The sequence below is a fragment of the Canis lupus genome, chromosome 21 (genome assembly GCF_003254725.2).
Source record: "Canis lupus dingo isolate Sandy chromosome 21, ASM325472v2, whole genome shotgun sequence".
In the NCBI taxonomy this organism is placed as follows: Eukaryota; Metazoa; Chordata; class Mammalia; order Carnivora; family Canidae; genus Canis; species Canis lupus.
In genome coordinates, this window is record NC_064263.1 from 8,046,832 (window position 1) to 8,060,665 (window position 13,834).

The 13,834-nt window shown below is 42.0% G+C and overlaps 1 protein-coding gene across 3 annotated transcripts in view; it reads right to left on the reverse strand.

The window, feature by feature from the left end:
• The window catches only part of FAT3 (FAT atypical cadherin 3), a 646,715-nt gene that overhangs the window by 174,421 nt on the left and 458,460 nt on the right, over nucleotides 1–13,834 (reverse strand). For all 3 annotated transcript variants that reach the window (XM_025419331.3, XM_025419329.3, XM_035703699.2), the window contains exon 4: nucleotides 8,457–8,518. In XM_025419331.3, the coding sequence (XP_025275116.3) occupies nucleotides 8,457–8,518 (62 nt within the window). The remainder of the gene's footprint in view (nucleotides 1–8,456; nucleotides 8,519–13,834) is intronic.

Below are 13,834 nucleotides of genomic sequence, written 5' to 3' on the forward strand. Positions count from 1 at the left end.
AAGATGATGAGAAACAAAATGCATTTTACAATATATGTGAGAGGATTACAAATTATGAGGCAGTAAGAAACAAAATCTTCCCTCATATCAAACGTTGTAAAACAGGAGCTCATTGGCTTATCAATTTATTTTTAAAAGTGGAGGTGTCAACTTTAGTATAGGGAGATTTGACATATAAATCTGATTTTGGGTTTTTTTTTTGAAAAAAATAAAGACTTTCTGATGAAACTGGGTCCACCTACTGCCACATTTGCTACTGGCTGAGCCTCTTTGGAAGGGACAGGTGAGAGTGAGACCTGCCATATTTCCCCTTTCCACACCGAATATCCACGCTGTTCCTCTGAGTTACCAGCCCTGAGGCTATCTTGCAATTTCTGTTTTGAGCAACCTATCCCTGAGAATTAATATTTGCTTTGAAAAATTTGTGCGTGTCTGATTCAATATTTACTGATTGGTCAATTGGGAGGATAAAAGTGGTATATATGCAATTCACACTGCTGGAAAGAGCTCACAAAAGATCATTCTCAAGAGCTCACATCAGGGCCCCCTGGTGGCTCAATGGTTGAACATCTGTCTTTGGCTCAGGTCGTGATCCCAGGGTCCTGGGATCAAGTCCTGAGTCGGCTCCCTGCAGGGAATCTGCTTCTCCCTCTGCCTATGTCTCTGTCTCTCTCTCTGTGTTTCTCATGAAGAAAAAAAAATTGAAAAAAAAAAAAAAAAGAGCTCACACCAACCTGGACTGTCCTGCAGGACCTAGAATGGGATTCTTGCTCCTACCTCATATGCACATGTTCCCACACACAAGTACTCATGCATACACACCACTACCGCCACCATTACAATTACCACCACTACCATCATGATCACCTCGATCACCAGCACCACCAATACTCCTTAATAAACTGAAGTTGGAGTGCCAAAAGCCACCCCTGACTGACCTGCTTATGCCCTCTTGGGGCATTATCTGAAACATGAGAATGACACTGATTTAGAAAAATCTAAAGGGAAAGGCTTGTTCCTGAGCCAAGGGACAGGATTTCTGGGAAAGATGGGTTGGAAAATCCTCACTGTAGAGAGTGGAGGCAGCAGGCCCTCGGGAAAGTAGGCACTTGAGGGGGGCGTGGGAAGCAGTTAAAAATCAGTGTCCACCATGAGAGAGCCTTCTGTGAAGACTTTTAACTTGGGGAGACTTCTTACTTGTAGTTATGGAGTGTGGAACATGGAAATAACCATATTTAGGTGGAGGCTTTTTTTCCTGCTCTACTGTATTTGTAGTGCCCCATCTCTCAGTAAATAAAGTTGGATGTGTTTATACAGCCTTGTGAGGTGGCGGTATGAGGAGAAAGGGGCAGGGGTGGGCCAGTGAATGAAGTCTGCCTACTGCAGCAATATGCTTAGGAGGCCATAACAAACGACAACAGGCTGGATGGCTTACACAACGGAAATTTATTTTCTCACAATTCTGGAAACTAGAAATCTGAGGTCAAGGTGTTGACAGGGTTGGTTTCTTATGAGGCCTCTCTCCTTAGCTTGTCTTCTTTCTGTGTCTTCACATGATTTTCCCTCTGAATGGGTCTGCATCCAAATTTCCTTCTCTTACAAGGACACTAGTCCCACTGGCTTAGGGCCCACCCTAATGGCCTCACTTTAAATTAATTACCTCTTTTTTTTTTTTAAGTTGCTATTTATTTATTTATTTATTTATTTATTTATTTATTTATTTATGAGAGACACAGAAAGAGAGGCAGAGACATAGACAGAAGGAGAAGCAGGCTCCCTGTAGGGAGCCCATTGTGGGACTCAATCCCAGGACCCAGGAATCACAACCTGGGCCGAAGGCAGATGCTCAACCACTGAGCCACCCAGGCATCCCTAAATTAATTACCTTTTTAAAGATTCCAACTACAGTCACATCCTGCAGTCCTGGGGTTTAGGACTTTAACATATGACTTTCAACACATGCGATGCAGCCTGTAACACCTGGTCTTTTTTCCTGCTGGTGTTCAAGCTGGTGCACCCAATGAGGACACAGCATCCTCTCAGATGGACTCTGTCCTGGAGCATGGGGCAGTCAGTGCCGAGCGGGGCAAGCCCCTGTCCAGAGGAGTGGGCACTGAAGAGAAGCTGAGGGAGTAGTAAATGGATAACCAATGATGGATTCTAAAAGAAAACTTCCTCTCTTCATACACAAATATGCTGATGCTTGAGGGTGGGCTGATCTGACACCGGGGTACATCTGCTGTGAAACAAGAGTGGGAAAAGATGATTACATTGGCCATATTTCAATGTGCTACTGGATGTGTAGGACCATCCCATCCTATGAGGAGAGGAAGACGGATACTGGACATGACTGTGAAGTGATTGTGTGACCTTGGATCTCTCTTATCTCTTCTAAGTCTCAGTTTCTACATCTGTATAATGCAGGAGAAGCGTCTGGATGATATGAATGAAAAACAGCCCCTTGATAACAAGACAGCAGCTAACTATAATAGCTCACAAATAAACAGCAGGTTAGACTCCAATGACCTCATTCTGAGGGGTGGAGAAAAAAAATGTTCAGTGGACAAAACACACTAGCTCCGGTAACAGAAGCTTGGTGCCTCGCCCAATGCCAGGCCCAGAATCAGCATGCTATAAAGTGTTTAAGACGGGAAGAAAAATAATAGTGAATTTCTATTAACTTTGTCAAAGTTGGTACAACACAGGAAGAAACAGAAGTGAGGACCCACTCTTCATCTAAGGCCAGTGTCTGCTGCAAGTGCTGTTTTGGGGCATGGATCTACCATCTTTTTTGAAGGCCTTTTGGTACTTTCTGCAAAGTTTCTTAAAGGTGTCAGAGAGAAGAACCTAATGAGAAAAACTTCCACTTCTCTTGTAGTTAAATCATCAAACTACAGACTGCTTAATAGGTTGAAATAGGCCTGCAATTCTTCACCACCAGAAATTACCATCATTTCAAGAGCAGAGGCTTACCAAAGGAAGAAACTACTAAAGATGTGCACTCAACTGAAGAAATCAATTTGCATCCTAAGGCAAGAGGAAATGTTACAAAAACTTACCGAAGAACAGTATTTTTTTTTCTTAGAAAATAAGACTATAAAAAGGGATGAGAATTTCAAACAGGAAGAAAAAATTGTCACATGAGGTATACCTTACGGAGGACAATGGATGATATGCTAAAGGGACAGGGAGTAAGTAATTTAAATTCCTGTAGATCCAGTGTATCCCTCTGTAATGTATTTTGTTATTTATACCAACTGCGCTCTAAATTCTCGCCACGTTCTCTAGGATACTTCAAATTACACACACACACACACACACACACACACACACATATTTTCCTATCCTCTGTCTTTATGCTGGTTACTGGGCCTTATCTTTTTTTTTTTTTTTTGATTTGCAAATAAAATAACGCTCTCTGTTCTCTTTGGAAGACTTTTATCAGAACCATCCAGCCCCGAACAGAGAAGCATTTCAAAATCAAAAGGGAGGCAAATAATACTCTTTCAGCACACAATATAAAGATTCACACATAATTAAGCTGGAACTACAGGATTATTTAAGTGGATATATCTTTTGAGAATAACTGAACTGCTATAAGCTATTCAAAATACAAGGGCCAGGACTCAGAAAGAGGGAACTGACAAAGTGTTTGTTGCAGACAAGTGGGGAACGGAGGGGATGGAAAAGAGGGAGGGATAGACAAGGGTTGAGGGGTGTCTATGTGTGCCTGGCCTTCTGCACAGTTCATCAATGAGGCAGGGATCAATGACCCCTGTTTTATGGATAAGGAAAAGGGGGATCACTGTTAACTTGGCAAGGCAGATGGAAAGAGGCAGTGTGTCCCACTGTTTTGGTCTCCATGCCCAAGCATTTCATGGTGTGCTCAACCGCCATCCATCATTTCATCTTGGGGGGAAAAAGGCCTCTTAGAGTAGTCATTCATTCATGGGACACTTATTGAGTGCCCCCTGTTTACCAGGTACTAGAGTAGACACTGAATACAGAGAGAAGTGTGACACAGAGAACCGACGAAGGCTGCCAGCATTCACAGAACACTTGCTGTCTGACAGTGTCCCGAGCACTATTCACCTGTCATCTCATAACTCTTCACACCAAGCCTGTGTCAGGGATTGTTATTCCTCACCTTGCACACGTGGGAAACAGATCTAAGCCTTGTGGGCAACCCCGAAATACAATCTCAGGCCTGCCTGAATGTAACATCCCAGCTTTCCTATGCGGCTTCTAGTCACTGTCTGGGTAAATCAAGCTTCAGGCCCACGAGACATTTAGATCTAGCAGGTGAGAAAACAATCGATATAAGTGATTATAACGTTAGAAAGAATTAGTGCATTTATTCTCTTTTCACAGGAGTCTTACTCTGATAGTGAGGTCATCAAGGCTAAAGTCATAACCGCTAAGCTAAAGCATTAATTTGCTATTTAGTTTATGTGTCTGTTATCAACGTCCTGCGTCTGTTTGCCGGAATTAGGCTTTTACCTCTGCTACGATCGTAAAAAGCTATCAAGGAATGTATATAACTTTGAGGAAGTAGCTAAAAAGCCCATGTTTTTGCATTTTATGGTAACCGAAAAGAGGACCACTCCAATGTTTACACATAACAAACTTCAAATTAGACCAGAGTTAGCACTTAGAATTGACCAAAGAAGAATACATTGTCCTTGTGACTCTTTCCACAGTTTTTTGCTGCTCTTCTTTCTTCAGCAAATCCCTTAGATTCTGATAATGACAACTGTTCTCTTACAGTCAGAGATGGAAGGTGAATGCTTACAGACTGAAAACCCTTATATCCCTTACATGGTCAAGCTAAGTATCTTAATTCACTGTACAGAGTACCAGCAGTATACAATTACAGTGCCTTCTATCATGAGGAGAGCAAACTAGAAACACATCATTAATGGCCTCCTTCCTAGTTTCCAATTCGGAAGTGTACCTGCCAGGTCAGCCTCTAAATGGGTCCTTTCAAGAAGAGTCAATTTTGTTTATTGGGAAGGAGAGATATGAAATAGAGTCAGAAGGTTAATATGAGTTTAAGAGGAGCATAGGGTTATCTTGGCAATTAAAGGCTCTCCAGGAGGTTAATTACCAACACCCCCACTTAAAACTCACACAATGTATCAGCAGTTACAAAAATCTGTGTACATCAGAGCTCTCTCTTCTGTACTCTGAGTGATACTATTTTACTCAGTTTTTGGAGGACTGAGTTAAAGCACTATCCTTCCCATGAGCCATTAAGAAGAAAAGAAATGAATGTCATTAAAACTGTCACAGAGAAATTTTGTAGAAAAGAATAGTGTGACGAAGGACTGTACAATGTAGAAAGTGAGAGCCAGAGAGAAAAAGGGAGATGGAGAGAAAGGGAGATTGAGATAAGCTGGTGCCTGAAAACTCAGCCAAAGGGCGACTAAAAGAGAGTCCAAATCATGGGGATCCTGGGAGATGGGCAGAGCAAGGCTGGGCACTTGAGGGTGAGTCGGTACAGTTCTGCTGACCCTTGGTATTTAAAATCTCCACTCTGGAACCTCAGAAAAGTCAGCATGCTGCCTGTCAGCCAGAATCATATGGGGCTTGTATGAGACCATTCTCTTTGACCCACTGCTTTCACCCTGGTTGAAAGAAGTTTCAGGCCCAAGATGAGATCACTGCTGTCCGAGGTGCTAAGTCAGAAAACCAAAACTTGGATCGCTTTTGTGTTTCTGTAAATGCTCTATGTGACCAGAACTGAAGGCTATCTGGTCAGTCAATCCCCAAATGCCAAAGCCGACTCTGGGCTCTTTACTTACTTCTCTGTCATTTCTCACAAGGCTGGCTACGCAGCCCCAGCCAGGCAAGATAATTTTAAATTTTTCTCCTCTTTGCTCTTTACTCTCCACCCTGTGAAAACTTCCTGCCTTCCACCCCATTTTGCAGCTACTGAGTGGAGACAGTCAGCTTCATGAAGTTTGTTTCTATAACCTTAAGTGTCTTCTCTAGTTATTTATTTATTTTTTAACAACCTTTGTCCAAACCCATCATCATGTCTCACGTGGATGCCTCTAAAAGCCCCCTGGAGTCTCCCCACTTCCTGTGCCCTGCCTCAGCCACTTCTGCTCAGCTGAGTGGCCTACACTGGGAAGCATGTCATGTCACCCTGGCTTAATGGCTTTCCACAGCACTCATGAAAAAATGTGTCACTGTCATTATGGCCCTGTTTGCCTTCTGCAACTTCATTTCCTATCACCTTTACCCACTTCCACCTTTCAACCCTTCATCACCCTGGCCTGAGTAATCACACTAGCCTTGAGCAGAATCTTGACTTCATGTCACCAAATGTCACCTACTCAAAGATGCCTTCCTGACCAGTCTATAGGATGTTGCCTACCACCCCCATTTTTGGGCACTTAAAAGGGAAACTTATTAGAGTAGCCTCAGAGAGCTGGTATCTGAACTTATATCCTTTATTCATTTACTATGTGACCCCTGTCACTTCCTGTTTATACTGTATCTTGAGCACACAGGGCAGAACCTGGGATTCAGGCCCAGTCCAGTGGCTGCTGTCTGGGGCTCCTTTCTGCACGTCAGTTTGGAGCTTCTCTCTCTGGAGTGTGGAGATCAAGTCGAATGTTTAGGAGGCTTAGGTATTATGACACTATACAATTATAATTAAAACCACAGCAGCTACACTTTACTGAGCACTTGCTTAGTGCCAAGTACCAGACTGGATGTCATACACATATTTCTCCCCACAACTCTAAGAGTTTGCTAGCAGCTGTGCTCTACTACTTCCCTAGGCAGATTAATACCAGGTACTGAGAAATGCTGTTCCAGATCCATCTGTGTTACTCTAAAGGATAAAAGTATTCGGTCAGTATTTATACAAGTCTGTAAGGGATGCAAAACTGTTAAGGATTCTTCTGGGAAGCAAATTCAAATGCCTGGAAAACATGCTTCCCTATAGTCATATTCTGCATCGAACCCCCGCCACCTCCCCCTTGAAAACACCACCCTTTCCAGAGACATGGCAGTAAATGATTTCAGGCAGATTCCCCAGCTAATGAGACACCCTCCTTTTTCCCTGCTGGCAGGTAGCAGGTTCAACCATCTGAGAACACCACCTCCCTGGGAGTCCTGGACTCTGTTGCAAAGAAAAGGAGCACATAAATATAATATAAGGTGTTATTATTCTGGCAAATGTACTCTAATTCTGGACCAGATACAAACTGCAGCCCAATAGTATGATTTTGAAAAAAGAATTATAATAATTATTTTTTGGCAGCCTGGAGTCTTTCATCTTTATGAGATGATAGCAATGTTTTAAAAGGGTTATCACAGTGCTGCATGATAATAATAATAATCTTTTATTACATATAATGCTTTAAGAGTTTTAAAAGTACTTTGATATAAAATACAAGGATCGATCTTAATAGCAATCCTTTGAGGTATATGGAGTAGTAATTATTTGCCACATTTCACAGTAGGGGAAACTGAGGCCCAGAGAAATTAAACAGCTTTTATCCATTCAAGCCAATCATGGCAGGGTGACTCCAGGATCTATAGGCACCATTTCCTAGTCCTGTACTTGTTAAATAAATCGTTGTGAACAGGAGAGATTCGAAGTGTGAGTGTGTGTGTGGAGGACCTGTGGATTCCAGTAAGTGATTCTTAGGGACTAACAGGCCATTTTAGAAGAGTGGATGTGTGATAAAACCTTAACAAAGCCCTAACTTCCATTGTCATCTGTTCTGTATCAGACTGTCACACTTAAATCACAGTGCCATACATACTACCCAGACTTCAAGCTTCCCAATAAAGATACTGGTTATGTATAGAAAGAATGTTCCATGAAGCTCTTTCATATCTATTTTTTCATCTCTTGCCTTATGGTGTTTTTTTTTCCTCCAGAAATAACACTCTTACAGTTTATGTTGCTGCTGTTTCTGTCTTAATGAATTATAGGAGTACATTTTATGGTTTCAGAAACAGTCCTCTCAGGCAGTGAATCAACTAGCAGGCTTCTCTTCCTCAACCCTCTCCTCAGAAAAGAAATGAGAAGCAAGGCAACACACGTCTTCACAAATGATGTACTTTGCTCTGATCACAGCACTTTTGCTTTTTCTCTCTTCACATCGGAGGCCCTGGAGGTTCACAGGGCTCTGCTCCTGAACTTTCTTTTCTGATGATTGACAAAGGGGCCTGAAGTCCAGGCAGGGATATTGAAGCACCTTGCTTGTTTTCAGAGGGAGGCAAAGGCGGCTCTGCTACCTCTGGTCGGCACACTGGAGTGTGTTGGGAGGAATGCGCCAGAAGTCTCTACGTTCAGAACCAATCAGCCCCAGAGAGATATCTTCATTTTGGAATCCACTGTTCGAAGACATATAAGTCCCATTTTATGCTGAAGGTGAAAGGAGTTCAGTGAAATCAGCTTTAATGAGTGCCAGTTCCCTCTGCGCACTTACCTCTAGAAAATGTTCTGCCTGCTGTTCTCGATCCAATTTCCTTGAAGTTGTTGTGATCAAACCTGCGTAGAAATGAGAATAGTTGACTTTTGAATATCTGGGCAAGTAGCTTACTGAGCACGGAAGCAAATCCAGTTAAAGGAAGAGCAGAAATGATAGGGAACAGTAACAGTAACTCTCCGATTCCCAGTGACAATCAAGATGGTCTTGAATCATTCTTAAGACCAAATTCACAAAGAAAACCTGAAAAATTTGTTCCAGTTCTGCTTACCTCTGTGAGGTGCTATGATCACTTTGGGGATGTGAAAATTCACTAAAGGACCATTGTTTTCCTGGTAATAAGGACTTTCAATGATTCATTTGCACGTGACTGAAATGCTACAGTGAGAACTCCATTGAGGATTTCAGGTTGTTGGTGCCGATCAGAATCAGGCTATGAAACAGCACTTTCTTATTTAACTTTTTAATGCTGCTATAATTTTTTGTTAGCCTTGACAAAGAAGGTTACTTCTGTAATAGCTACTCGTCTGCATAATTATTTCAAACTTAGTAACTTATATACCGAAGACTTCACATTGTGACTTTATCATTTTGTTTTATGGGTTTACATCTTTACACAAAATAAGTTCCACATGGGAAATATCTCTGTATCTGTCCTTCGAATGGTGTTTTCCATAAATGAATCACCCCTTTGAGTATAAAGACAAAGACAATGAGAAGACACAACCTTCAAGGCTGCTCAGCTTATTATTTTTTTAAGATTTTATTTATTTATTTGAGAGAGAGAGATAGAGAGATAGAGATAGAGATAGAGATAGAGAGAGAGAAAGAAGCAGGCTCCACACAGGGAGCCCAATGTGGGACTTGATCCCGAGACTCCAGGATCATGCCCTGGGCTGAAGGCAGGTGCTAAACTGCTGAGCCGCCCAGGGATCCCCAGCTGCCCAGCTTTTGGACCAGTTTGTCTTTTGTAGGTTTTATTATTATTGTTGCTGTCAAGTGGCAACTAGGAGGTCAAATTTATATTCCATTTCTTGATGCTACACTGTCCCTGAAGACAAGAGACTATGGATTGGGCTGGTTTTGAGACCTGGGCTGTTGGATAGAAAAGGGCAGAGAAAATCACACAAATAGCTCACTCTCGATACTAGTGAGCTTATGTGAAGTATGGAAAAGGCATTTTACCAAGACCTGCTGAGGAACTCATGAGCTCCAGGTTTTGTTTTTAATATATGTGGTGGGTGGGAAGAAGTGGATTTTGGAGAAAGCCAGAAGAGGCCATAGGAGGTTAAATGGCCTTCAAAATAAAATCCTACTGGGGGTAATATGGCTCTTTACTAAATGGCCCCACTCCCATTCACTCTCATCTGTCCACATTCCCCTGGGAGGGAAATCTTTGTTCCCACTGCACAAATGATATTCCTCTCCATGGATTCTTGCTGGGACATGCCCCACACCCCACTGCTTCACATGTAGATGGTTCAAATTTAGATCTGATGTTAGAGAGGTGACCTGTCTTCCAGGGTTAGGTGCTCATTTGGTATGTCCCAACACAACCAGTATTGTTCTTTGCTCTATGCTATAATTCATTGTTCACAAGTTTGTATTTTCCTGCTAGACTGCTAGACAAGTTGACAGAGTTCCTTCATTGGAAGGGATCTGCCTTTTCATTCTGAAGCCCTGTTGCCCACCTGGCCATTGGCCTAAAACAAAGAATAGGAACTTCACTAATGCTCAATTGACAAACGTTGCTGTAGAAGAGATTATATATTCTAGTCATCATTTTTACAGCAGACTTTGAATATGTTTGTTCAGGCACGTATTGTTTGTGTGCCAGGAGAGTATTTTTAGGTGGACCAGGGGTGCATGCTTTTAGTATTACCTGGAAACCACTCACTGAGTTCTTCCATGTGAACGACACATAGCTAAGCACTCTTGGGATACAAAGATGAGCCACTGTCAGAGATTATGGAGAAAAAAATTATAATCAAGAGTTTCAAGTGGGAGAATCAGTAACTTCTCTTCTCTAGCTGCCCATCAGAACTCCCCAGGATCTCAAAAACTCAGATTCTGTGCCCCACTCATCCCTCATTTACTGCATCCAAGTCTCTTGGGATGATGCCTGAATCAGTTCTCCCTAAAATTCTAAGGAAGGCTCTACACAATTTCACTACCCTTAATTGACTCTCACTATGAATTTTTATTGACATTAACTTTTCTGTCCAGCCATAGCCAAGAAGGAAACACTTCCAGCTGCTTTAGCATCTGGATCAGTGTGTACAGAGGGTAGGGGGTGAATGAGGGGGAGATAGAGATGGTGTGAGTGCACTGGTGGCTGAGGTGATAAAGGAGGAATAAAGGGGGCACAGCTCTCTGATTTGTATTGAGTAAGGGTTGTTGTGGTCTCACCAGTGGGCGTCTAACACACAAATCCGATGCTTCATTTTCAGCCATTCTATCCGACAAGGTCACATGTCACGAAGGCACTTTCCCAATGAGAAATAACTGTCTTCTCAGAAAGGGAAAGGGGGCTTTCATGAACCTCACCACCTCTTCAGGGGGGCATCCTCTGTTAGAGGACACGATAGGAATGAGAAACACTTGTTATATGGAGGCTATAAATGGATGAAAGGACTGTCAGCCTTCACTCTGCGGGTTGCCTGCTGCTCTTCAAGGCACAAAAGATCAGGAGTCCCTGCCTTCTGTTTCCCTGAGGACACTTGTGTCATTTCGGGTCCTCCTCACTGGGTCATGCATCCATGGCCCATTGTGATGTGCTGTGCAAAGAGAAGAAGTCAGCTTCCTCTGCTGATCATTCTTAGGGTGATTTTGTTTTGTTTTGTTTTAAGGAAAGTTACTTATTTGCACAATGCTTACATGGAACTGAGAGAGCAGTGTGGCTACCCTGACATCTGCATCATCTGCATACCATCACCAGGATGTGTTTTTCACATATTTATCAGCCAACAGAGAAAGAGACAGCCTTCGTGAAAAGCCTAAAGCATACACAACAGCAAATCTAGAGCTGCGAGAAAGCCAAACAGTTTCTGTTCCTGGAAGAAAGGCAGGAAAACCTCTGTAGGTTTTAGTTCTCTATGTTTCCATTATCTTTATTTTAGATTAAAAAAAAATCTAAGTCAAAAGTGAAAATTGGCAGGAAATCAGATGAGGTAAGGTGGAGGACAGGGAATGCTGTTAGTGGGTACAAGGTTTCTTCTGGGGTGATGAAAATGCTCTAGAATTACAGATTGTAGTGATGGTTGCACATTTCCATACGTATTCTGAAAACCACTGAATTGTATACTTTAAATGGGTGAATGTCATTGCATATAAATTACATGTCAGTAAAGCTGTTTAAAAATCAGGGAGAGATCACAAACTCTGCCTTTTAGAGTGTAACAAGGCCCTCATGTTTGGAGAAGACAGACATTTAAAAATAAATGAATGAATGGATGGATAAGTTAGCATAGGAATCAGGCATGAAGAGGGGTTGGGATGAATAGCATAATCAGGTTTGTCCATGGGGAGTCAGGGACATAAAAATAATGAACGGAATGTTTGCGGGTTAAAGCCACAACTGGTAGTTATTTGTACTAAGAAATAATCCTTGTTATCAAGGACAAGACCAAGAAAGGGGCGAAAGCTCTCTTCTCCTAAAGAGATGCACTTGGATGAGCTCTGGTACTTAGCAGCGCTGTTTTTCAGTTATCCTCACAGTCCAGAGGAATTCATCAAAGCGGTCAATGCTGCATCTTCGTTTTTAACATCTCTGTTGTAGCTGAATGTGCCTGGGCCTTAGAAGAGGGAAGAAGATAAAACAGAGCACTCTCTCTCTCTCCTCAGCTCTTCTGATTCATCACCATGGAAGGCAACCCCATTGTGTAATCTCTGCAGGAGAGAGGCATGTACATCACACATGTAACTGTAGACCCACTGGGCACAGTAAATTGGGGACTGACATGATGAAATTGAATTTCAAAGATAAATCCTAGGCAAGCTTTTGAATGTGGTTTGGAGATATAAACAAACACATCATTTGATATAATTACATATGCAAACCTCCAATTTAGGAGGAGAACTATGCCAGTCCTAAGTGAATGATACTCACTAAAGTGAGGGGGAGACCATGTGGCTGGAACCATGCAATTATTTTAAAAACAACTAGTTTTGACTTTTTGTTGTGGAGACAGAGGACTCTCACAATCTCTCTGAGAAACAGCCCAAGCACAAAAATGTCACTGCCTGTTCCAAAGAGAACTCAGAGTGTTCTAAGTAGTTATGGTCAGAGAAGCCATACTTGTGAGATGACATCGTTCCCCAGCTCTTTCTCCCTGTGGGTGTCCTGGGTCGCAGCTGTGTAATCTAACTGCCATGACATTCACATTTTCTTTAAGTGCTACTTGAAGCAATGCAGGTCTTAGCCGCTTCCATGTAATTTTCCAGGACTGTTGGAAGCTGAGTTTAGTATTAAAAATGCAACTAGAATTATCAGCCCCGTGAGCTACAATTAGTACTTAGGCTGTCTTTCTCATCTTCATTTCCTCTGCTCTTCAGTTCTCCACGCCTACCCCCAGCTATCTGCTAGACCTCTCACTGTCCTTCCATATAGTTCACACATTGCTGCTCGGTGAAGGCTTCTCTGACTTTTCCAGCATGTTTGGTATAATCCATCTGAGGCTGGGATCCCCCTCTAGACCATAGTTTCAAGAAGGCAGAGATTTGGGATAGTTCGTTAGTTGACCTCAGGAATCTAGAATAGTACCTGTCATAGTTGTTAAACATACATACTACCATCACTGCACCCAATAAATGTCTCTGATTGCTAGTGAATTGTTCCTAATATGACACAAGTAAAAGGGTAAAAAGCAGATCTTATTCACCTCCTGTTCTTGACACTCAATGTAGAAGCTAGCACATTATAAGCAAAACTTGTTTGAATGAACCTTCTAGAACTCTCCATGCTGTTTTATACAGAGTGGCCATTATGGTCCCAAACCATGGGAGTTAAAGTTACCTGAATGCTCTCTTTCATTCTTTGAATAATTTCAAGGTTTCCCAATTTTTGGAATTCTCTTTCCTGCTAAAGTTGGAAGTGTTTAGGACAAATAGCGATAGCCTTTTATTTTACTTTTTATTTTTTTAGCTGCTGATTAAAAATTGTAAATCTTTAATGCTACACACAGGGGCTTCGTGTCTATTTCCATGGTCTTCCACATCCTGGTTTCTATCTCATTTGTAGAGAAAGGTAAGCAAATGATCATATTATAGTATCCCACATTGGTTCAGTCCTATGTGCTAGCCACTGTACTAAATAGTTCACATACATGCTCTCATTTAATCTCACAGTTATGAGAAAAAAGAACTATTCTGACTCCATT